General features: G+C 45.1%; 1 protein-coding gene across 6 annotated transcripts in view; it reads right to left on the bottom strand.

The window, feature by feature from the left end:
- The window catches only part of LOC149361973 (uncharacterized), a 233,440-nt gene that overhangs the window by 153,979 nt on the left and 55,102 nt on the right, over nt 1-24,359 (bottom strand). Inside the window, exon 3 of one of the 6 annotated variants that reach the window (XM_089572890.1) lies at nt 6,585-13,252. The exons of the other annotated variants lie outside the window; for them this stretch is intronic. Coding sequence (XP_089429016.1) covers nt 13,185-13,252 — 68 coding nt within the window. The 3' untranslated portion in view covers nt 6,585-13,184. Of the gene's footprint in view, nt 1-6,584; nt 13,253-24,359 lie in introns of those variants that run through there. 6 annotated transcript variants of the gene reach the window in all.

The following is a 24,359-nucleotide window of genomic DNA, read 5'->3' as shown; positions in this document are numbered from 1 at the left end:
TACCGACACCCTCAACGCGAGCGCAAGGCAAGATGAGGATGATTTATTCGGCCTGTTCTCTCTGTGTGTAAAATGCATGGAATTAAAGGCATCTGGGGTTTTGCACTTTCTGCGGTACTGACCATCTGATACACAACTGTTGTAAATGACCAGTGCAGTGTCCGCTTACAAAGCACTGGACGCCTGTGCTTGCAGAATATTTCAAGCAGTTTTAGTTTTAGGCCACAGCTGCAACACCATTTGTCACATTAATGTACAGACTTCATGTGAAGGAGTGGCTTGGGAATATATGTTGTAAGTTAGAAGGGTAGACGTGCAGGCTAGTTGGTGAACCATAATTCTTTAAAACAGCGCAAAAGACAGGGACACAGACAGAAAATACACACACAGCGCTGACTTACAACTAAATTTATTCATAGAAAATACATGTATAAATACATGTAGTTTCTATGAATAAATTTAGTTGTAAGTCAGCGCTGTGTGTGTCTTTTCTGTCTGTGTCCCTGTCTTTTGCGCTGTTTTAAAGAAATATGTTGTAAGTTGACCGCTGGTGCACCAAACAGTAGTTGCCACATTAGGCATTTGTCTGGTTGCCTTAAGAAATGGGGCTACATGCCAAAATGAACTGCATAGAAGCCTTTTTACAAGCAGCTATATGGCTGATGCTATGTTCAACACTAGGTTGTGGGAGGCTTGTTTTCCTACAACGGGGGAGTTGAGGCACGAGAACCCCACAGGCCGTTCGCATGGCTGCCACAGTCTGTAAGCCACATGCCCCGAGTGCAGTACAAAGCTGTATTTTGTCAATGTGATGCACACGTAATCATGTAAAAGATTGTTGGAGGCATGTTGCTTGCAGACCTAAGCATTGTCAGGCATTGTGGTGTCCTCCTCCAACTGGCACTTCAGTTTCTGTGGTTGCTTCTTGTACACTTTGTATATTTTGTATTTGAATACATTTTCGAAGCAGAAAGCTGCATGCTTAAACAGCATTTCCTATAAAAATGGGAGTGCACTGAAATTATTACGCAAGTATTATTTCCAGAAGCACTACCGCTTTCTTTGGAATTACCGTGTAATTGCTTACGCTTGGATATTCTTGTGCAGGTGTGCAAAGGCAGAATGAAGCGGCACTGCACTTTCTTGAGTCACGTGGGAGCCGCGATGAACAAACTTCCGCCTCCGCTTTGAACTTGAAGGGAGGTGGCTTGATTTCGAGATTAAGCAGCACGATGATTTAATGAGGCGGCACTGCACTTTCTTGAGTCACGTGGGAGCCGCGATGAACAAACTTCCGCCTCCGCTTTGAACTTGAAGGGAGGTGGCTTGAGTTCAAAATTAAGCAGCACGAGGATTTAATGACGGTGCGCATGTGGGAGAGAGAGGAGCGCCAACAAGAGCGCCAAGCTCACCTTGCCTCTCAAGACGCCCATGTTCGCCTTATAGAAAAGTTAATTGAAAAACTGGACAAGTAAAGTTTGCCTGTGCTGCAGTTGGCAGCCATGTATGAATTGAACTGGTTGAATTCCACCTTCATTTTTTATGTCTGCACTCGAAAAAAAAAGCAATACGGCTCATATTAGATGTGACAAAAGATTAATACATTGCACTGTTATGTACAAAGCAATCACGATTTCAATGCAATTGCAAAACACACGAACAGTTATGACCATCCCCTTACATTAACGGGAAAAACAAATTCGAGAGCCCGACTGTCACTCGATTCATTGGTCATCCATATTGTACTGTACACCATGACAAGGACATAAAGAAGCATGCCAGCTATCTATTCACATTTCTCGTATCTTGCACAGTTAAGTAGGCAGTGCACTCCTTCACTTTACTGCGAGCACCAAACCTGTGCCAACACAGAAGCAGTACCCCAACTGGGTGAACATTTTTCATTACCAACATCAAATGACCATCACCTTACATTTACAGGAATAACAAGCCTCTCAAAGTGAAACGAAAGGATTTGAGAGCCCGACTGTCTCTCGATTCATTGGTCATCCAAATTGCACTGTACACCATGACAAGGACACAAAGAAGCATGCCAGCTATCTGTTCACATTTCTCGTATCTTGCACAGTTAAGTAGGCAGTGCACTCCTTCACTTTACTGCGAGCACCAAACCTGTGCCAACACAGAAGCAACACCCCGAGTGGGCGAAGTACATTTTTCATTACCAACATCACGCACAAACATGCAGCACCACCGAAAGCCGAGTTACATCCGCTACAGGACAAAGGTTTCTTGCATACGCCTCCAAGTAGCCCTGTCCTACGAGTTCCATTTTCATAGTTTGCTGTGCTGTCCTCATTCAATTTCAGGCCTTTTGCTATATTTTTCCTCCGCAGGTGCGTACTGGCAAGACAGGTGTTGTAACTCTGTTGCTTGGCAAGTGCATTCTACCCCGTTTTTATTCTCCCTGCAATTTGCTGCCGCCGTGGCTCAGTGGTTATGGTGCTCGGCTGCTGACCCAAAAGGCGTGGATTTGATCATGGCCATGCCGGTCCAGATTCGGTGGAGGCGAAATGCTAGCGGCAGGTGTACTATGCAATGGCAGTGCCCGTTAATGAACCCCAGGTCTCCCGAAATTATCCGGAGCCCTTACTACGACTTCTCCTATAGCCCAAGTCGCTTTGGGACGTTAAAGACCATAAAAACCTAATGCCTGAACCATCTCCCAGAAATTTCACTTTCATGGCCTGATCTGCACTTCCTGTTTGCCCTAGATGTATTCCCTAACCATTTGCAACACCTCACTGTGTGTCGTAAACTGTTCTTTACTTCCCAGACTGTTGAAGACGATTTTCTTCACACTAAAGGACTAAAAGACTCCAAATTTGCTTGCATGTTTCAATTCAAACGGTGTTGTGTTCAATTCCCATACAGTGCCACCAGGTAGTCAGAGATGATGCACTGTGTACTATGCTTCTCCTGGCCTGCTGGGGTAAAATGCTCGGAAAATATGTCTCTGATCGCACCTTGAGTACATTGCACATTACTTCTAACTTTCTCTGTGCTGCGCAGAATCAAAGGAGGAAATGGACATCTTCAAAGAAAAACGATACCGAGCATCTCTTGTACAATCCGAAGGGAATAAACAGACAACCGGAAAGGTAAAGCTTCTAAAAGCTGGCAATATTACTTTTAAATATGGAGTTTTGCACTGTAACAGTGTGTGTCTACTTGATGAACAGCTCACAAGGTGGAGCTTGTGACTGGCCTTGAAGACAAATCATTGCCTCCAGATATGCACTTCTATTTCAAGCTGTAAAATATTTGATCCTAAGTAGGTTGAGGGTGGTTGAGTTGCATTTATTGAGAGCAGTGTTAAAAAATATGGACATGGGAAGAAGGTGTACACACGAAGATGAACGGACAGCTAATCTATATTCAGGAACAGCTCCATGTTGAATGGACTGCCTACTAGGATGCCGTGCTGACATTTAGTATGCTCCTCTCCCCACACCCTCTTCCATGTGGTTCCTGGCTCAACTGGGATCAGCTTGCAAGGCCAGCTGACCTTTGTGCACTGAGCTAGCATCCTTCTTAGGAATTGACTCTGAGTGACCAAATGCATTGATTCTTCTACTGGGTCATTCCATACCGAACACCTGATTTCATTTCATTTATTCTTCTCTCAAGGCCCGAGGGCATTGAAGAGGGGAGTGGTTGTATACAGTGGTTTAGTACAGGGCGTTTGATTTCTAATTATACAATGGTATCTAAGGTGGAACAAAAACGCTGATGGTCGATGATGGAGGCTGTACTTCCGGGAAGGTGGTTCCAGTCCTTTGCTGTTTGTGGAAGGAAAGACTCAGCTGCGCATTTTGTTTTAAAGAAAGGAATGCCAATTTTATGCGCATGATCAACTCGTGATGAAACATGACGGAGGAAGTATAAGGTCGCAGTGCAGTGTGGGGTTATGATACATTACTTTATGAATAAAATAAGACGTTGCACTCAGCCATCTCCAGTTTGTTCAAAAATATTCACGGAAAGTTATCCCAATGTGTGTAATCAAACTGTGAAATATTTTTGTCAAAAAATTTATTCGTGAGGTGAGTGCAGTTTGAACATTTGAAAAGGTTTTAATAAAAACAATTAATAACATACAAAAAAGATTAATAAAATCACAATTTTTAGAAAGCACAATTTTTTCAATGACATTTGGCGATTCTGGCTTTCGACATATATCGTAGCATGTAGCTTTTTATGGCCCGAATATTTTTTTGTTCGAATTAAAAGAAAATATGAAAATGTACCATTTTTGTTGCTTTTTTTGAAATACCAATTTTCTCTTGGAAATTCAGAAATAGCCGTTTGACTTTTCTAGATGTCTGGAACCTATAACCAATGTTACAGGTCATGAAACTGCGCACATCGAAGTAAACAAAAATACAAAATTTGCAAAAAAAAGTGCATTTTGAGCCAAAAACACTGGTTAATTTCACCCTGAGGTGGTCTCAGTAAAAATACAAATAATAATGGATTATGTAGAACAGTCTATTGCCTTTCATTTCTGAAATTTTAATCAAGGTAATTTTTGTTTAAAGCGAGAAAAGAGTTTTTGAAGAGAGCTCGTTTGGCCCCCCCCATGTACTACAGGTTTTCCCACTGAATTTAATCCTAGTGCCAGCAGAAATAATCTGAGTGCCGACAGATATAATCTGCCTGCCATGTAATTTAATCTCAGTGCCATGCACTTAATCTAAGCGCCAGCGTATTTAATTCAAGCGCCAACTCGAACAATGCCAGTGCCAACCAATTTAATCCCAGTGCCAATGCAAATAATACAAGCGCCAGCTGTTTTAATCCAGGTGCCAACCAATTTAATCTGCATGTGGAAAACGAATGCGGTAGAAGATTCCAGAGCGCAGAGCAGGAATGCCAGAAATAAAGCAAAGTTAAGATAATTTCTGAGACCATGCAAGCCTGTGAGTCACATTCTCATGAACTGTTTTGTTTTCTTCGCACACCTTGCAACATCAAAGAGCCACTAGCAGCTGTTAAACCTCAGTACTATTTGATGCAACTCTTGCGGCTTGTGACTGTTGAGTATTAATTAGTTGGATAAGCACTGCTGATTATGGGTTGTTTTATGCGCTGAATCTGCATGCTAGTTACAATTACGGCCTTCATACTGCTTTCATATTGCCGGCCGTTTTCATGCAACCGGTGCGAAATGTTTTCGGGAGGCTCTGATAAAGATTCAACACCACTAGCAGAAACAAAAAGGGAGTAGTGTAATACAGAGTTCTTCCAGGTGGGACGAGTCATAGAACCGGAGTAACGGTTCTTCACTTTACGGTTTATTTAGTTTAAAAGGGAAAGTGAGCGAAGCTACACCGGAGCTTACAGCCTAGGTCAAGAATAGCTACTGGCGGCTGCCTTATAGCGGTGTTAACAATCCAGGTTTATACAAGCACAGAAAGGGCCGTCTTTGAAATGCAGTTTTATTTTCTGTAGGACATTAGGTGGCGCAAAGTGTGACCTCACACTTTTTACATGTCATCTTCACGCAAAGCTGCTGGTATAAAAGAAAAGTTACGGCAGTCAAAAGCAGCGCATTCTACTCGCTGTACTTGCTGCATACAGTGTCAAGCAGTGTTGAGCAACAAACTGCGCCGATGCTCCCTTTTAGTCAGTCCGGGCGGAGTGGTGAGCGCCAAGTCTCTCCGCTCGCTGAGGAAAGCTTTGACTTCAGACTTGAACTTCGAAACTCCTCTATAGGGTTAAAAAATGGGCTGTAAGGAGGCAGCCTCTTGATTGAGTGCAGCTGACTGGCCAGGATTGCCTGTTCCGCATGGCTGTGAGCGGGGGCATTATCAAAAATAAAAACGGCTTCTGAACCTGAACCAGGCTCTTCACTTTCGACACGGGCTGATATATCGCCCAAAAATTGATTAAACACGACCCAGTGAACCTTGTCGACAGCCATCCAATGTATGATACCATTTGCTGACATACAGGCGATAATGTTAAGGTTTGCGCCTCTGGTGCCAGTCGTCGTCTGCACTGCAGGTTGCCCCTTAACCACACGGCCGAAGCTCCTTGAACACCATATGTTATAGTTGGTCTCATCAACGTAAAACCTGCACAAGCGGGGTCCTTCACACTGCAGCCACTGCGCATATGCTTTGCGGGTGCGTTTCACGTCATCTCTGTTGTGGTTGATCGGCCTCTGAGTCACCAACTTCATAGAGTAGCCATGCGCATCCAGTAGGCGATCAATGCTACTTGTGCTAATGGCAATTCCGGGCAATTCTTCTTCCACCGCCTGCTTTTTTTGCTTTAGCGTGAAAGCAGGGTTGTTCTTGGTGGGTACAGCCGAAATAACAAGACGCAGACACAGAAAGGAACACGTAGAACGTAGATTGATGGTGCGTTAGTACACCATCAATCTCTCTATCAAGAAAAGAAATTTCCTTCTTGAACGAACCCCACGGGAGATAAAAGCAAGATCTTTTTGACAAGGAAACAAAAAGCGCGGGCTTTCCAATAAAATTTTAGTTGACAGTCAGCTTCGTCTACGTTCTACGTGTTCCTTTCTGTGTCTGCGTCTTGTTATTTCGGCTGTACCCACCAAGAATTATGAACCAACTAGCTCAGTTTTCTACTCTTTTAACAGGGTTGTTCTCCACAATATTTTTGAGAGCTGCTACAACCTCATTTCCGAATTTCTTCGACGTTCCGCCTTTCTTCAGCACCTCTCTATCGGTAGCTGCAATGGACCTTGCTGTCTTTAAATTGATGCCCAGCGTTTCTGCCATTTTTTTCACATCTCCTCCACGCCTTGACACATCGAGAATTCTGGCCCTGTCATGTTCAGAGACTTTGCTGTTCTTTCTTCTTGGTGCATCTGGGGGCTTGAATGGCGGTCCTCGTTTTCGGTGTCCAATTTGGACGTAAGAGCATGGCTCATCGGCTTCCATGGAAGAAAATACTGCGCGTTAATATCCATGCGAGATGAAGGAAAAGTCGTACACTATCACCTGCTTATGTAGTATACGAGTGCGTACCACCACCGTCCGGCTCTACTCCGTTGTGCAAATGCAGCCACAATGCGGCACACATCAAGCCGTCTGCTTTGAAACTTTCTTGTCTTCTGTGTTTTTAACAATGCTTTTTTACGTGCCTGAGAAATAAATCTTATTTCTTGAAAATGAAAGTTCACAGATTTCTAGTAACGTGGGCACATATCTATGTCTTTTTCTGTTGTCCTAGCATATTTTGCAAAAGCAGACGACAATCCACAGGAAATGGAGGCGCAAAACTTGCCTTCTGCATTGGAACTTTCCATCATTGGCTGTGTACCTTTTTTTCACACGAAACTATGTAGGGCCAATCTAAGGTACAGTTTATTAACACTTTCTTTGACTATCTGACAAAATAATCGCATCTTTTATTGAAGACAGTGGATTCAATGTTCCATTATAAACAGTGTGTGCATTTGTGCCCTCCTCCGTTCCATGGTCATAATAAAGTGCCAGTAAACCATAGCACTGAGCCCCCGTGCAGCTTTTTAATGCTGATATTGTGCGCTTTAAACGGCGCTTTAAAACACTTGTATCAAAGCAGTGTTGGTTATAATATTGATGAAAGCTATGCAATATGTGGACACTTCGCTCAGGCATCGCATGGTTTGAAAAATTATCTCATCTTTATTCCTGGCATTCGTGTTCTATGCTTTGGAGTCTTCTACAGCATTTGTTTTTCGAGTGTGGATTAAATTGGCTGGCACCTGGATTAAAACAGCTGGCGCACGTATTATTTGTGTTGGCACTGGGATTAAATTGGTTGGCGCTCGCAATGTTTGAGTTGGCGCGTGAATTAAATGTTTTGCACTCGGATTAAATTCATGGCACGCAGATTATATCAGTCAGCGCGTAGATTATTTCCACTGGCACTAGGATCAAATTCAGTGGGAAAACCTGTAGTGCATTGAGCAGCCTTCCCTGTTATACTGTGGCATGTTGCTGTGAGGTTTAATCCTAGTGGATTGCATATTTTATTCTCCCTAACAGGTCAGGGGGATATTTTTAATCATGCCTACATAATTGCAGGCGGCAAAGTCAGCAAAAAAGTTACGGCTTGATGTGCAGCACCAACAGCAGCTGCAGTTGATTGAGGAAGCAGTGATGGATGGAGCCGTCGACATGGTTCCTGTTGGACTGTACAACGAACTGTTGCACAAAAGTTACGCAGTGGCTCAGCTCTGGTTAAGCCTGGATATACAAGCGAAAAGCTTCAGTTATGCTTGGTTTGATGGCCGTCCACACACTGCCTGTACGGAGGCGGAGGAGGACACGGAAATCAGCGCGGTTGAAACTGCCCACAGGAATGCAGAGAGGAGGGTTGCCGGCTGTGACGCGGGCAACACGCAGCTGCAACAAAAAGTCAAATGGTGGGCGAGGAGGCGAAGCGTGCAGTTGTAGCGACAGCGAGAAGGCAACGCACATGCGCAGTAGCGCGCTGCTGCGCCGAAAATTCAAGAGACGGAGTCGGCGACGACTGAGGCAGCGACCACCTGCGCGGCGTGTGACGTCACTCAGTTTCGCGCTTGCGCATAACTCACGAGTTCGACTAACGCGAAGCTCGGCTAAGACCCGCGTAGTGAAGCTTTTCGCTTCAAAATAAAGGCCTTGGAGAGTGAACTGGCTGCTTTGAAGCGAGGCAGGGGTGACCAGCCAGCCATAGCTGAATTTGAAGCTCTTAAGGATGAAGTCAGACAGCTCTGTAGTCTGAATGTGGAACTCCAGCGCAGTCTTACATTCAAGCTCTTCGACGCTGGTAAATCTTCTTGAAAAGTGTGCTTCTTTGGAGCTGTAATGTCATGACTCAGAGCATACTTTCAGATCTATCAATGGAATCGTATGTAGTGTGGAACAATTTGTTGTTTCCCACACACACACTTATAAAAAGCACATGTGCTGTGAAGATGGTGGGGAACTAAAGCACTACTAAACTTAACTTCCGAAATCCACCATAGCTGTGTGTAGTGATGCTTGATCACTAATGAAATAACCTGTAGCACAAGCATATTAATTGCTGTTTTTCAATGTGGCAGAAGAGTTCAAGCTACTAATCGGGGAGGGCTAATCTGTCATGCTGAACTGCTGTTTCATGTGGGCAGTAAATTTACAAAATCCTCTCCTGCTTTTTTCATCTGCTGTCAGGCACTTTAGTTGTGCAGCTAGTAAGCTTGTTCGCCACACAGGTGCACTGATCATGCTTAAACTGCTGACAGAATTCATTGTATTTTGCCCATAGTTAACATGAAAGCATTAAGTCCGTGGCTGAGCTTACAGGGATACTGAGGAAAAATTGAAGTTGGCCTAGGTGGACGTAGCTCAGCAGCTTGAGATTATATCATATATTTTAAGAAGCCTTCTCATAAATTTGGTGTGGTGTGCGGAGTTCAACGTCCCAAGGTTACTCAGCCTATGAGGGATGCTGTAGTAGATAGAGTGCTCCAGATTAAGTTTGTATCGCGAGAGGTGTTAAACCTGTACTGACATCGTACAGCACATGGACATTTTTTGCATTTTGCCTTCTTCGAAACTGGGCAGCCGCGGCTGGGTTCGAGTCTGAATACTCAGGCTCAGCATCCGAGCAACTACAGCTAGTCCTTCTCATAAAATATGTCGCAGTTTGCACCGACTACGTAAAAGCTCTTGACCGCGTCGAATCATCTGAGAAAAGAGCTTCTACCTTGCAGAATAACATGATGATGCTTTTATGCTGCCAATATTTTGTCAGTTTATTGTGCAAAAAGTATGTTGCCAACGTAAAAGTGCTACAATGCACTTGATGCCAGAAGTGATGCCAGAAATTTGGTCCGCAGTCAATGAGGATGCTTCACGACTGTAAGTTTCCGCATGCGGACGACACATTAGTAACATCAGAACTTCTCACCGATGAGGCAGTCGTCGCGAATGTGCTTGAATCGGACAGTGACGACAAGGACGGCGACGACGGCAGCAATGACGCGGTAGGGCAGGCTGCCTCAACGTTGTCCTCGCAGGAGGCCTTGCAGTTAATTCAGTCCCTCTGGGGCTTCGTTTTCATGAGGGACCTTCCACTGCACTATGTGAAGCACCTGGATGCCATGCAGAAGGATATCGGCAAGCTTCGCATGAGGGAAGCAAGGCTGACGGACATGGGGTTTTCTCGTGCAAGCCACTGAGAAGTATGTGGCGAGATGCTTGTGACGATTTCACCCCCGCATTTCTTCGGGATTCCTCAAGCTGAGAAGCGGCTGCGGCAACCTTCTCGTATTTTTTACATGGCCCCATTCGGGGCCACCAAAACGATGCCTCGGCGGAGCTCGCAAATCAGTTGCCGTCCGTGACCCCTCTTTGCAGTTATGCTTTTTTTCGTGCAACCCGTTTATAGCAATTATCGGTTATATCAATGGAATTTTCGTGGCACTTGAATATTGTTATAAGTGGACTTGATTGTGTGTGTGTGTGTGTGTGTGTGTGTGTGCGTGTGTGTATATATATATCGCCACACTGCTTAGCTTTTTTTACACATTGTTTATTCCATTGCTATCTCATCTAGCTTGCATGTTGAATTAAGACACACTTCAAAAGTGATATCGGGTGAAAACTAATGTGAACACCGCCCATATACGATACAATTTTTCACATTGCTATATTCAGCTTCAGTGAATAATTATACTCTAATTAGTTCTGCATAAACGGTGACTGCGACGAATATTCAGTTATACGTAGGCATATAAACATATATGCCGTGCCAAACTCTTGAAAAATAAAAGATGCCCTAATAAATAAAAGACCTCGAAAAGGACAAAATTGAAGTTTCCTAACAGAGCAAGTTGCCTCTTTGCAGTAATGTCTGAGAAGCGAAATTTTCGCGCGTAAGTTGGGCCTGTGCCCACTTGACTATGCTTGTAAGTAGTGTAGAATATTCTATTTTTGCAAGTGCACTTTATAAACCTAAATTTTGTATTTTGCATGAAGTGGAAAAGCAGCAGGAGACTGCGCAGGCAAAACAAGTTCAAAGATGCACAGGGCAGTTACTATTTTGGTATTGACTAAATACTCAAGTACGATTTGAAGTGTATCTGTGTAGGAAGATGATATGCAGCCTGGTCCCCAAGTTACCCAGTTTTCTTCTTTACAGCTGCGCTGCCAGCCAGCTGTCGTGCACTGACTGCTGCCACAGGTGAAATTCATGTTCCAGCTGCTGTGGGAAATGGAGATGTACGTAATTACTTTGCTACTTGAGTAAAGCGCACCAAGCAGTGAAAATGCATTGCATTGATGGGCACTGATATTTCAATGTAGAGAACTTCGGACATCACGCCAGTACCTCTGCTGAAGAACAAGTGCCATAGGCTCCATACACTGGTCAGAGGGCGCTACAGAGCAGCACCGCGCTCAGCGCCGCCGTGGCAAATTATGCGTTACTGAGCCGGCGGAAGCGGCAGGGCGCAAGCTACCCACTTCCTCTTTTCCCCTTCAATGTGCATCGCCAGCGTCCGCGTTTGCGTGTTTCATGCATGGTCGGCACGATCCTCTGCAATGTCACAGGTGGTTTTAACTGACTTTAGGACCATTAAGAGTACAGAGGAATATTTTCATCCCACCTCTCTGATGAGCGGGAAGAAGTTGTACGACGCTGGACATGTTTCCCTTGTGACGGAAGTGGAAGGCGTGAACGTGTGGGCGAAGTACCACTCTCAGCAAAGGAAGCAAGTTTACGACGTTTCTTTGCACGTCAGTAAAGTTATGGCATTTTTAACGTAGCAATAGCCACTGCTGTAATACGAACCTCGCTGTCGGCAGTGCACGTTTTGTATTCTTCATAGCATGTGGATACATGAACCACTTTCCAAATCTCTGTGAGGCTTGTTTCAGTGACATTACGGCGTGCACGAATAAATAAGCAACATCTCTTCTCAAGAATACGACTGTCTTAAATAGTGGAGTTTTTCATGTCTTTTAGAAGGATTTGGAAAGGTATTGTGCGGTGGGAACGTAATTAATCATAATATGCCTGCATCATGTGCAAACATTTCTCTCGTTGTTGGTGACGAGTTTGGCAGTCATAGTTTGTGTCAGTTGTTACATTTACATTGTGTTCATTGCAGATGAAGAAGAATGACCGCGAACTGCAAGCTGGACTTTGCAGTTGCAGGTACGGCACTGCAGGGTCTTGCAAACAATGCGCGGCTGTTGCGCTGCACATCAACACACGAAGACATCTCCTGCACATCTGAGAAGCAGAAGTGAGGAAGGCCAGCGAAAAAGTCCCGTGCGGACGATAGAGCATCGATTGAACTTTTTGGTGGTAAGCATTTCATTTCACCGCTGAAGCAATGGAAGTTAAATGAACCTATTTTTATGAATGTATTGCCAGACATTTTGGCATTAGTTAAGAAACTTATTGCTTGTTATGCCGAGGTAGAAGGCAGTAATGTTTGTGATTTTCAGTCTGTTTTCACAAAGCATGCCCCAGCTTTATTTCAGCTAATGCACCTGCGTATTTTCTTACAGCTAACAAGCACTTGCCTGTTGGTGGCAGAGAGCCTCCCAAAACCGCTGGACTCAACCTTTCTCATAAAGCACTACCCTGACATTCACTGTCCAATGTCTCGAATTTTGAAAGCGCAAAATGAAAGTCAAGAAAGTGAATGCAAAACAGTCTTGCAAGGTATCACAGACAAAGTGATACTTGAAGAGGAAATCGAACAACTCAGGAGTCTTTTGCACGAACCAAAAGAGACTCTGCACTCTTTAATGGTTCCAAAAATATCCATTAAAAAAAGGAGTACGAACAAGAAATGACAGCAGAAGTGGCAGGGTACTACGCCAAAACATAAAATGCACAAGTGCCCCCTGCACCTATGTGCCCTGAAAAAGGGCACGCATCTCGCGGCACGCATCCCGCAGCCAATCCGAATTCAGTGGGTCCCACGAGACCTCCTGAGTCCGCAAAGCCGTGCAGATTCTGCGACCCACCTTGTGACCCCAAGTTCGTCTTCGCCTCGAGTCCTAACACTGGATGACACCGCCCTCCTTTTAACAAAAAAGGAACACCTCCGGTGCCGCACACGTGCTCTAATCCCTCCGTGTGCGGTAACCCTCCCCCGTGGTCTTACCCGTGCAGAGGAGGTTGCGCTTCGGAGGATCCAGGTCGGGGTTGCCCTAACTCCGGCCGTTACACGAAAGTGGCCGCAATTCGAAGGTGTATTTCCCCGCCCCGGGTGTCCAGTCTGCAAGAACCGAAATCTTGAGGCCGACATTCACCACCTGCTGTGGGTTTGCCCGGCGCTGAAGCCGACAAGAATTCGGCACCTGGCGGCAGCGGGTCTTTCGCCCGATAACAGTGCTTCATACACCGCTTGGACACAAGGACCTCATCGTCGTTCACTGCTCGATTTCATTAGATCAGCGAACCTTTACTCATTTATTTAGGCATCCTCATTTATCATTACATGCCGTTTTATGCCCTGAGGCAATCAACATCGCATTTAAAAAAAAAATAATCACAGGTGGGTGCTTCACCTCCTTGTTCACACGTAACATTGGAGAGTTGCAATGTAACATATGTCCTAATTATCCTGTTAAAATTTCTAACAGGCGGCACAGAGAAAGAAGGTTACGAACAACTTGTTCGCAAGCACACATCATACTCGGAACAAGTAAGTCTCCTCAAGACGTCTTGAAAACTATTCTACATTGTCGAGGCTTTTGCTCCGAGGCCACGTCATATGGTATGTTTTCCAACATCACACAATCATACGTTGGGCTGACTGGAAGTTACTTTTGAGGCATAAAAATAGAGCCAGTGGCACGCAAGAACTTTGAGGAGAAAGTTTGTGCAGATGTGTTAGAGGTAGGCTACATGTGTACAACGTGCTTGACTTAAAAATTTGTGATTTCACATTTCGTAGCCTCATTACTTACATATCTGCACACAACCATTGCACTTTTATGTCTGCATTTGCATTATTTGTGTTAACTGTGTACTGATGGAACATATGCTTCAGAAAAGTACTCTTTTTCCAGACTGGACTTGTCGTCCATACAGCCAAGCCGTGGTTTTGCGGAAGCCCTGACGGGCATTTTGAAACGGCAAAGGGTGTTTGCCTTGTAGAGATAAAGTGCCCATTTTCAAGACGGGACCGTTACATCATTGATGTAGAGCAGGAGCTTACACTTGTGCCGTACATTAAGTACAGGAATGGCAAACTGACGCTCCTTGCGAGTCACCGATATTACACACAGGTGCAACTGCTAATGTATGTGTGTAATCTTGATGAATGCGTTTTTTTTTGTTTATTCAGAATGACAAAGCATCACCGTCATTGCGGAGAAAGATGACAACTTCCTGTGTTCAGCTGCGCAAGCCTTGGATGACTTTTACTTTACCTGGCTGCTGCCCCCCCTTGTAAAGTCTACGAGAGTGTGATTAACTTTTCTTTTGAATAAAGAGATGTGTGGAAATGAGAATATAGCACGGGTCTGCTGATTGTAGACAGTGCAGCACTTTAAACCTCACTGTTCCGAGCTTATAATAGGCGGCTGGAGATTTGCAAAGACGCAACAGACATGAAATATGTCGCCCATCACTGCAAATCAGCTCTGTGCGTATGCGTGTGTTGCGGATGTTGAACATCTTTATGCACTTGATAATCCTTTCCACATGAATTCGAAACATTTTATGCAGGTAAAATTTGAGAACGCCCATGTGCTGTGTGGTGGCACATGTTAAAGAACCCTAGATGCTAAGAATTAAATCAGCATTCGTTTAGTGTCCTGCACAGCCTACTTCTTGTACAAACTGAGCATAATAATAAGTCATCTAAGATGAGTTTGTTGAGTACTGCGTACAGCTACAGTGCAATATTCTATGAGGCTTAGCATAGCATCACAGAATACTAATGAATAAAGATATAGATTAACCTGGTCACTTGTTCTTAAAAGGGTGTGGGCAGCAATTTTTTTATTACACTCGTTTCTTAGGAATGGGGCATAGAAAATTAGTACACATACAGCCTCGTTGGGAATTAGCGTACAGCTAAAAGTTATAATTGGATTATGTTTTTCCCATTCTTGAACACTGGAACCACACATGTAGGACACTTTGATCGAAGCAATCTTTTCCTGTAGCAATCTTTTCCTGTGTTGAACACCTAAAATATTCATTATAGAAAGTGCACACTCAAGGTGGGAAGCCCCTTTGTTGCACTTGCTCTGCTTAGACGGCCTGCATTCAGTTTGCATGTCTTTTTCTTTTGCAGCTGTACCAGCAGAGCCTTTCTGTTATTTGGAAGATAAAGGCTTCTCGCAATGCTTGGTGCAGCCAGTTTATTGAGCTATGGCAAGAATGTGGAATGCCTTTGTCCTAAGCGGTACTACCCTTTGACCTATCTTAAAAAGGTCTCTTAGTGTCCATTAAAACAACAGCGAAATCAAGGTGAGAGTGCCTCCATCCACCTGCAGGTGTTTTACCCACCTCCTAGCCATTTTTTTAAAGATCTTTACTGATCAATTTCAGGAATGTATTCATAGGCATCGGAATTGTCATGCAGATATTTGTGTATTGTTACAAACATTTGTTATGCATGCACAGTGAGAGTATTTTGAATCTATCTTATCCTAGTAAGAGTTATATGATGATTCCCACAGTTTCATCTTGTGGCTGGCATTAAGATTAAAGGAGTTCAGGCTGCAAAAATACTGCAGAATAAGAAGCTCACGCTTGTGGTGAAGGATACCGCACGGGCTATATGGGGCGATGAGACCCTTGCCACAAGGAGTGTCTGTGGCGTATTAGTGCCGAAACAAAAAAATTCAGGTGAAGGATACCGCACGGGCTATATGGGGCGATGAGACCCTTGCCACAAGGAGTGTCTGTGGCGTATTAGTGCCGAAACAAAAAAATTCAGGTGAAGGATACCGCACGGGCTATATGGGGCGATGAGACCCTTGCCACAAGGAGTGTCTGTGGCGTATTAGTGCCAAAACAAAAAAGTTCAGGACAGCTGCCAAAAAAACCCCTCACGCCAGAAAAATTGAAGGCTGTGTCCGGTAAGTCCACATCCGCAATTTTGAAAAGATGTGCTGAGCACTGTAATAGGATAAAACTTAAAAAAGTCAGTTTGTGACAGTATGACATCGTAGGAGACTTCCTGTATTACTCTGCGAACCAGTCACAACAATAAACGAAATCAACTTTTCAGCATTTGATTTATTAAACAAAACAAGGGCATCAAAGTTTTTTCCTATCCCATCACGTTTCAAGGAGCTTCTGTACATGGTGCGACAGGCAGTCTGCGCACAGTCTTGCATCTGCACAATTTGCTGGAGCGGCACAATTGGGGTTGCTCCACCCTCCTAGGCTTGGCTCCATTGTCAAGAAAAGTCCCTGACTGTAGTAAAGAAGCTTAAATGTTTCAGGTAATATTTGCCTCAATTTAAAGTGGAGTGTACTAGAAATGTTGGATTCTAAAACTGTAGCTTTCGGTGAAGTGTTTGCTTTTGAACACTTGGGCCATAATGTTTCGGTGGGTATCCTCTTAAAGAGGGCTATATACTGCTCTCTACTGACGCATGTTTTGTTACAGGGCTGCACTGCTCTATTTTTTTTTTTAGTTTCTGTCTCTATAGACAAGTTTAATGTTGGGACATGAGTTACAGTCTGTCAAGGAACTGTCACAAGCAGCTGGTTCTTTTAACTTGGTCTACATACCATTTCCTTATCTTTTGCAGAGACCCTGAAACACTGGGGAAAAATGAAGGCTGAGGATGCGGCCCCCACGCTGTAGAAATTCAACAGAATTCTCAGCAAGAAGATTCACGATGCCCTCAAGGTGAAACGTAACAAGACAGTGGCACAATAAAAGGCATGCCACAAGATATAAAGAAGACGTGTCTTCTTGCCTTTCCAGTCCCACATCCAATTGGGACCAGTAGTCACTGCTCCCACAAGCTACCGGTTCCACAAGCTTATGGTCCCACATGCTGCTGGTCCCGGTAACTACTGGGAATGGGCCAATAAGCCATTTGAACTGGGACCATTAAGATTCTCATAAGGACATCGTCAGCTGGTATATGTGTGGGGTTTTAAGACAACTGACGAACAGTATTACAAACTCGCATCTCAAGAACAATAGTTGTATACAAAAACTAAGCTCACCTGCAGCTGCACTTCGCACTCGGCAGTCTTAATTTGCGCCACACATTTCCCGATTGTTTGCCACTGAGGCTGTGATTTTTTCTATTGCGACATATCCTTTATTGCTGCCATAAAGTTGCAACATCTCACCCAACTACAATGGTCTACTCAAGCAAGCCGAAACCAAGAAACAACGAAAGTCCACAGTAACTGGATGTTTGCAGTGAGCATTGCTGCAGCTTCTTGTAGTAAAAAGAACTAAGGAAAGGCTCGCCCTGTCAAGGACTCCCTTGTTCACTGCTGTGCACACTTCTATAAAAGCAGCAGACAACCTTGGCGAGACTGCAGTCAAAACGCAAGAATTTTGATCTGCACAGAACAAAGCACACAGCCACAATTACAAACATTCTTTTCCTGTGCTTCACAGAAAACATAAGAGAAATAAATGGAAGACTTCAGCTGTGCCCTTACGGTGAATGAAGAAACCGATATATCCATGAAAAAGCCCCTTTACATGGTTGTGCAGTTTTTGAATTCAGCAGAAAACAAGATTGCAACCACACTTCTTGATCTTGCTGAGGTGTAACGGATACCTGTTTGTACAGCTGTCTAAAGACCTATCTACAATGCTTGAACTCCATGCCGCCTGTGCTCCGCACTGCGCAGAGCGACGTCTAGCAGCAGCGCCTGATTCGAGATAGCGCAGGTCTGATGCTCAGATGATACTCAAAGGTGCGTTTCGGGAAATGGGCATTTGTGAGCTCGGCAGCTTCAGGAATTTGGACATCGCGATAGAGAGGGTGGGCGCAATGTCCCTGTTAGTTTTTAGACATGCTGGCGGCGTACTGCGAACACCAACGGAAAGGAGCAACAGTTTGCATTCGCCCTTGCTGACTATAATTCTCACGTGAGTGCCCTCACAGTACATCAGCACCCGCTTCCTTGTTTGCGCTGTAATAATTTGAAACGTGCATGACAGGGGCATCAAAAAAAATTTATACATCCCTCTGACGTGTGCATTTGCTGTTTCTTGAGCACCGTGGTCACGGTAACTTATTTTCAGATCTGCTTGTTTGGACACCATTCTGCTGTACGACACGATTCAGCAGAGAAGCATTTGAAACGCAAGGTCAAACTCTAAGGACACATTTTGCATATGCCCGGTTTAGCATGCATATGAAGCCTCTACGAAGAGATGACTCAGTTTTTTTTTAAATTTAGCTTGAGGCTACTTTGCTTTGAGGCTTTTTGCTTGAGGCCTGTTGAAAGCAGACCGCATGTGAGAACTTAATAGCAGGTAAAAACAGCTCCATAGTCCAATGCTTTTCATATTCCTCTTCGCACATTTTTACAAATCTGTGCATGTATGAACATGCTTCTTGATGCTCATGAAGTGCTTGCTAGAAGTCACTTCAGGCACATGAGCAAAATAGGCAGGATGGTTCAAAGAAGGTAAGGGGAGATGCGGTTCCCACACTTTTCCCTTATCGAGATAAGCTTGAAACTGTGGTCCATATCTTGAACACTGCCTGATTTATATGAAACGTCTGCAAACAGGTTTACCATGATGTACACATACAAAGTAGTGCTTTGGTCGTTTTGTGCAAGTTCAAAATTGCGAGCTCCGCTGTTTTTAGGAGACCGCAAAGAAAGGGTTCATAGCAGGACGAAGCCTCTCCTACTGACTTTCATTTAATGGGTCCCTGTGCCATCTGTGGCCACATTAGCCACACAAACCTCATAACCTATACTGCCAACCTAACTCTCTGCCTGCCCCTACTATATTTGCTTTCCTTAGAACATGCACTGCTACTCTAAGGGGCCGCTGCTTATCTTCTCTACACATTACATGCCCTCATATGTATGATACCCGATCCAAAAAGTAAAACAGCTTGGACAGAAGCATCGGGTGCTCAGCATCAAAGACAAGTTGGAGATAGTCCATGCTATCGAGAGTGGAGTGAAGAGATCTGTGTTGGCACGCGAGAGAGACCTACCGCTGACAACTGTGTGTGGCATTTGGAACGCCAGGGAAAAGCTGCTCGGCAATGTTGCCGCCACTGGGAAAAGATGTCGAGTACGAGGCTCAACATTTCCGGATGTGGAGGAGGCGCTGGTGCAATGGCTGAAAGCAGCTCGGGCAAAAAATCTGCCTGTTAGCAGACCTCTCCTCATTGAGAAGGCCCGGGTTTTCGCCTCACAGCTGAACCATGACGACTTTGTGCGCAGCAATGGCTGACTGGCGAGGTTTAAAGAGAGGCATGGCATCAGCACAGAGACCGTAGTTGGATAAGGTGCCGCAGCTGACGTGGATGGCACATAAGATTGGAGGAATGGCCAGCTGGACCAAATCTTGAAGGACTACGCGCCTGATGATATTTTTAACATGGACGAGTCAGTGCCATTTTTCAAGCTACTGCCGAATAGAACGCTTGCGTTCAAGGGTGAATTGTACACCGGCGGCAAGCATGCGAAGGACCGGACTTCGGTTGCAAACGGAGTTAATATGTCAGGAAGCGAGAAACTTCTGCTTCTTGTCATTGGCAAGTCAGCGAAGCCGAGATGTTTCAAGAGTGTCCGACTGCCATCAGGAGTCTTCTACAGAAACAACATGGGAAACTTTTTGAAGAGTAAGTGTGCCTCATTGACTGCCGTTTTGAGGCGAAAGGAAGTGTTATGATTCTTGACAATGCATCGTCGCATGTCGCACTGGATGATCTGAAGGATGTGAAGTTCATGTTTTTGCCGCCGAACACTACAGCGATCGCCCAGCCCTTGGACCGAGGGATCATTTGAGCTGTTAAGCAGCTGTACAGAAAAAACCTGCTGTGCAGGATGCTGCTAGCACTCGAATGTGACAAGGTGTACACCATTGACCTGCTCGGCGCGATTCACCTGCTGGAATATGCATGGAGACAAGTAGAATCTGCAACTGTGCAGAACTGTTTCAAGCGTGCAGGTTTTAGTGAACCAAGTGACGCAGACGACGCAAGCGACATCGGCGACATCACAGACTAAGCTTGTGATGGCCTGCTCGCTGAAGTTCTTGAGAGGGAAGGTGCTTCAGAAGCCATTACCTTCTTAGATTTCAGGGATGTCAACCGCGAAGTGGAAACTTCGCCGGACCTGTCCGACGAAGCCATGCTTGCTTCAGTTGTGGCCGAAGTGTCACCAACGGACAGTGGTGAGGACAACGTAGAAAGTGTGAGTGATTCGGGCCCAACAGTGGCAGAGGCTATGCGCGCTGTAAACGTCATGCGGCTGTTTGCTGAAAAAAGGGGACTGGCCGAGAGGCTGGCTGGCGGCCTAAATGAGTTCGAGGCTGCTGTTGTCGCTGCCAGAACACTGCGGCGTCAAACGAACATTGCTGACTTTTTCAGTGCAAAATAAAGGCTGCGTGTTTTTTTTTCCTTCTTTCATCTACTATTGATCTCTGGTTTTATTTTTTGGCAGGTAAGTGGGCGATTTTATGCTACTCCTGTTAAGCGGTACTACCATTTAGTACATACTTTTTCCGAGTTCCGGCCAACTACGGTTTAACGAGGTTTCACTGTAGGCTTGTATTCAAAGTCACCTACAGTATGGTTATATGTACTTAGTATAGTGTCCTTTCAATGTGTAATGATTACTTGGCTCATGCTTGGTGTGAGCTCAAAGTGCCCACAGAACCAGAAATTGAATAAAAAGGACATGTTCAGTGGTGGTTTTCAAACCAGCCACCTCCTGTAGATGAAGCGGAGGCCCAAAACACTAGGCCATGGCTGAGGTTAATGCGAGGATCCTGAAAACATGCAACAGAAGCAAAAGAGTAACATTTAATACTTACGCATTCACAGCACATAAGAAGATTCGAGTGCCCCCAGTAGTTCTTTCTAATTCAGCTGATGCCGGTGTGAAAGGCACTGCCTTGAAGTAAACAAATATCCTGTAATGGACTGCATTCTGCGCTGTCTCATTGGTTCTGTCATCGGGCACACAATAAATTTCAAATGCCAAAATTCAGGACGATATGTAACTCTAGTTCCATCTATGGTACCTCAGCAGCGAACGTGGCTTAGCACAGTTTTGCACAACTGAGTCATCGCCAGTAGCTGCATGCTTTCTGATGCCACTAATTATACACAGGCGGCGAGAAATACAAAGCCTCCCAGTACAGCTTTGGAGTCTTAAAAATTTACTGACATTACTATTCTTGGAGTTGCTTTGCAGATGTTTTGAACAGGATGTAAGTATCTCTTTTGCAAATTCAGAATTTCTGAAGTTCTTAAATGTCAGTCAAACCCGACTATATTGAACCCGTTTACATCGAATCACCCCGTATATCGATAAATTTATGAACATTGTATTGTTAAAATGAGAATATACAGCAAAAAATACTAATATATATAAAAAAAATAGCAGCCGCGTTTGATATATCGAACTTCAAGCCGTGCAAAACTGCTCCATAAGTTGGCCTTCCCGCGTGGCGGCCGGGCGAGCTGCGCCAACATTCCCTCCCCCCCTTCCCCCCTCTCCTTCGACAAAGTGGTTTAGCCCAACAGCGCTCGCATGGCGCTGCTCTCGCTCCCTCAGACAGCCACCCGGCCACCCCTAGCAGAAGTGGTTCAACCACGCACTCTGTTTCACTCGCAGCAACCTCGCAGCCACGTGCGCCTGCATGCAATTGTCTCTGACTCGCTCGACTGCTTCGTTCCGTGTGCTTCGTTGCTTTGTGGGAGCGGTGAGCTCGTCCGCTTCGTGAAAGATGGCTGCTGTGAAGCGACAGAACCTAACCATATCTTCAAAGCTGAAGATCATCAGAAGAGTTGAACGCGGAGAAAAGAAGTCGGATGTCGCTGCAGCATACAGCATCCCCAGAAGCACGCCGAGTACGATTTTGAAAAATAAGGCCGACATTAGGGCTAAGGCGGAGAAGAGGCCTGCTGCTACCACCAGCGCTCGACGAGTACGGACGGCTGCATTTGAAGATGAAGAGGCAGCAGTGTATAAGTGGTCTGTTGACGTTAGGTCGCAAAACATCCCCATTTCTGGCCCAATGAGCGAACAGAAAGCGAAGGATTTCGCTTTCATGCTGAACAGATCCGACTTCATAGGCGGCTCAGGCTGGCTGCAGCGGTTTAAAGAGCGTCACTGCATTATCGGCCGTGCTGTCACCGGTGAAAGCCGCACAGTAGATCTCGGCAGCGTGCAAAAGTGGATTGATGAAAATTGGAATGACATTACAAGAAGGTACCATCCCCATGATATAATTAACGCCGATGAGACTGCTTTGTTCTGGCAAATACTTCCGAACAGAACGCTGGCCTGTCGTGATGACAAGTCCCACGGCGAGAAGGTCAATAAAGCCAGAATATCCGTGTCGCTCGCCATCAATGTTGACGGGTCAACCAAGCTTCGACCGCTAGTAATAGGAAAGAGCAAATCGCCGCGGTGCCTAAAGAACGCCCTTTCTGTTCCGGTATCTTACAGATGGAACGGGAAAGCTTGGATGACAAGCAAACTTTTTGGCAAGTGGCTCAAGTCCTGGGACGACAACCTGGTAAGCCAAGGCAGAAAGGTCAGCTTACTGGTTGATAACTGCTCTGCTCACCATTGCAACGTTAGCGTCAGCAACATTGCGCTTCGTTTTCTTCTGCTCAACACAACGTCGGTGCTGCAGCCTTTAGACCAAGGTGTCATTCGTGCACTGAAGGCAGGCTACTGAAAGCGACTTGTGCAGAGGCTTTTGCTAAACTTCCGCACTGGCCAGGAGCTGAAAATTGACCTCCTGGGAGCAATAACCAAGCTAAATGTGTCATGAAACGACGTCAAACAAGAAACAATTCAGAACTGCTTCTGTCATTGTGGACTCTGTGCTTCCGGCGAGGCTGGCGCGAGCTCATCAAACAATTACAATGAACCCCTCAATAGCGGTGAACTGCTGGAGGAACTTGATGAGTTGTTCAGCCAGCTTTCTGAGTTCCCGGGTGCTGTTTGTGATGGGACTGCAGCAACAGAGTTCGTCTCCGCCGACGACGATGTTCCGACAACCGGAGAGCTCGCTGACGAAGACATCATTGCCGATCTCACTAGGGACGTCGCCGGCGACAGTAACTGTGAGGATACGACGAGTTGGGACCCGCCATCGTGTTCCGATGCACTTAATGCGCTGAGCGTTATTCACCGTTACTGTGAGTCAATGGCTCAGCTGTTGTCTCAGCTGTTGTCAGTCGCTCGATAACGTTGAGATGTGCATGCTGAATAATGCTTTCAAGATCAAAAAGCAGAAGAAGATCAGTGACGATTTCTTGCATTAATAGTCCCACCGTACATGTTTTTATCAAAGAATGCTTTTTAATGAGGTGCAGTTTGTAGATTATAAAATTTGTTAAAAGCTGTATTTCAAATTACACGATATATCCAACTAATTCCCATTTTTTTACGAGTTTGATATATTTGGGTTTGACTGTAGTATTAACCTATTGACCGAAATTTTTATTGAAGACGTTGAAAATGACTGTGTGCTCTTCATGGACGAGACGGAAATCTGACACGATCACTCACGATCGCTCGTTTGATTGCTTTTTTTCTTGGGAGCACTACATTAACAGAGTCTGCAACAAATGTTGCCAACCAGGCCCTTGTGTTTATGGTTGGTGGTCTGAACATGAGATGGAAAGAGGTTACCTTATATCACTTCTCGGGAAGGTCAAGGTCAACAGGTGGCACCATTTTGAAGGATGTTGTGTTGCACTTGACTGAGCTTTGTTTTCAGATCTCGTTTAGAGTGCTTGCTGTCACAAGTGATACGGGAGCTGCCAACCGTGCAGTTTGGCGGCTGCTTGGTTTGTCAAACCACAGGAAATCGCAGACTGTCTGCTCTATTCCGCAGCACCGACACCTCAGTGGCAGGCAGCTATTCCTTATGGCTGACCTCGCCCAATCTTTGAAGACCATTCATGCCCAACTACTCCACACGGGAGAATTCACAATGGGTGAAGAAACTGTTAAGGAGCAAAGCCTTTGTGCTGGCATAGTCAAGGTGGAGCATGTCGAAGCTGTGTCGAACTATGATTGTCAGAGTGAGCTCAAGATTGCAAATAAGCTGTCGAACATCCACATCAGGGGTGGACATTTTACTACTATGAAGGTGAACATTGCTGCGCAACTCTTCTGTGAGGCTCCTGCTGCTGTCCAATATTTGATCGAACAAAAAATGT

This window comes from Amblyomma mixtum, chromosome 2, assembly GCF_055824585.1.
Source record: "Amblyomma mixtum isolate Tamu chromosome 2, ASM5582458v1, whole genome shotgun sequence".
NCBI classification, from domain to species: Eukaryota; Metazoa; Arthropoda; class Arachnida; order Ixodida; family Ixodidae; genus Amblyomma; species Amblyomma mixtum.
The sequence above is the reverse complement of the archived record's forward strand: the minus strand, read 5'-3'. Positions and strand labels throughout refer to the sequence as shown.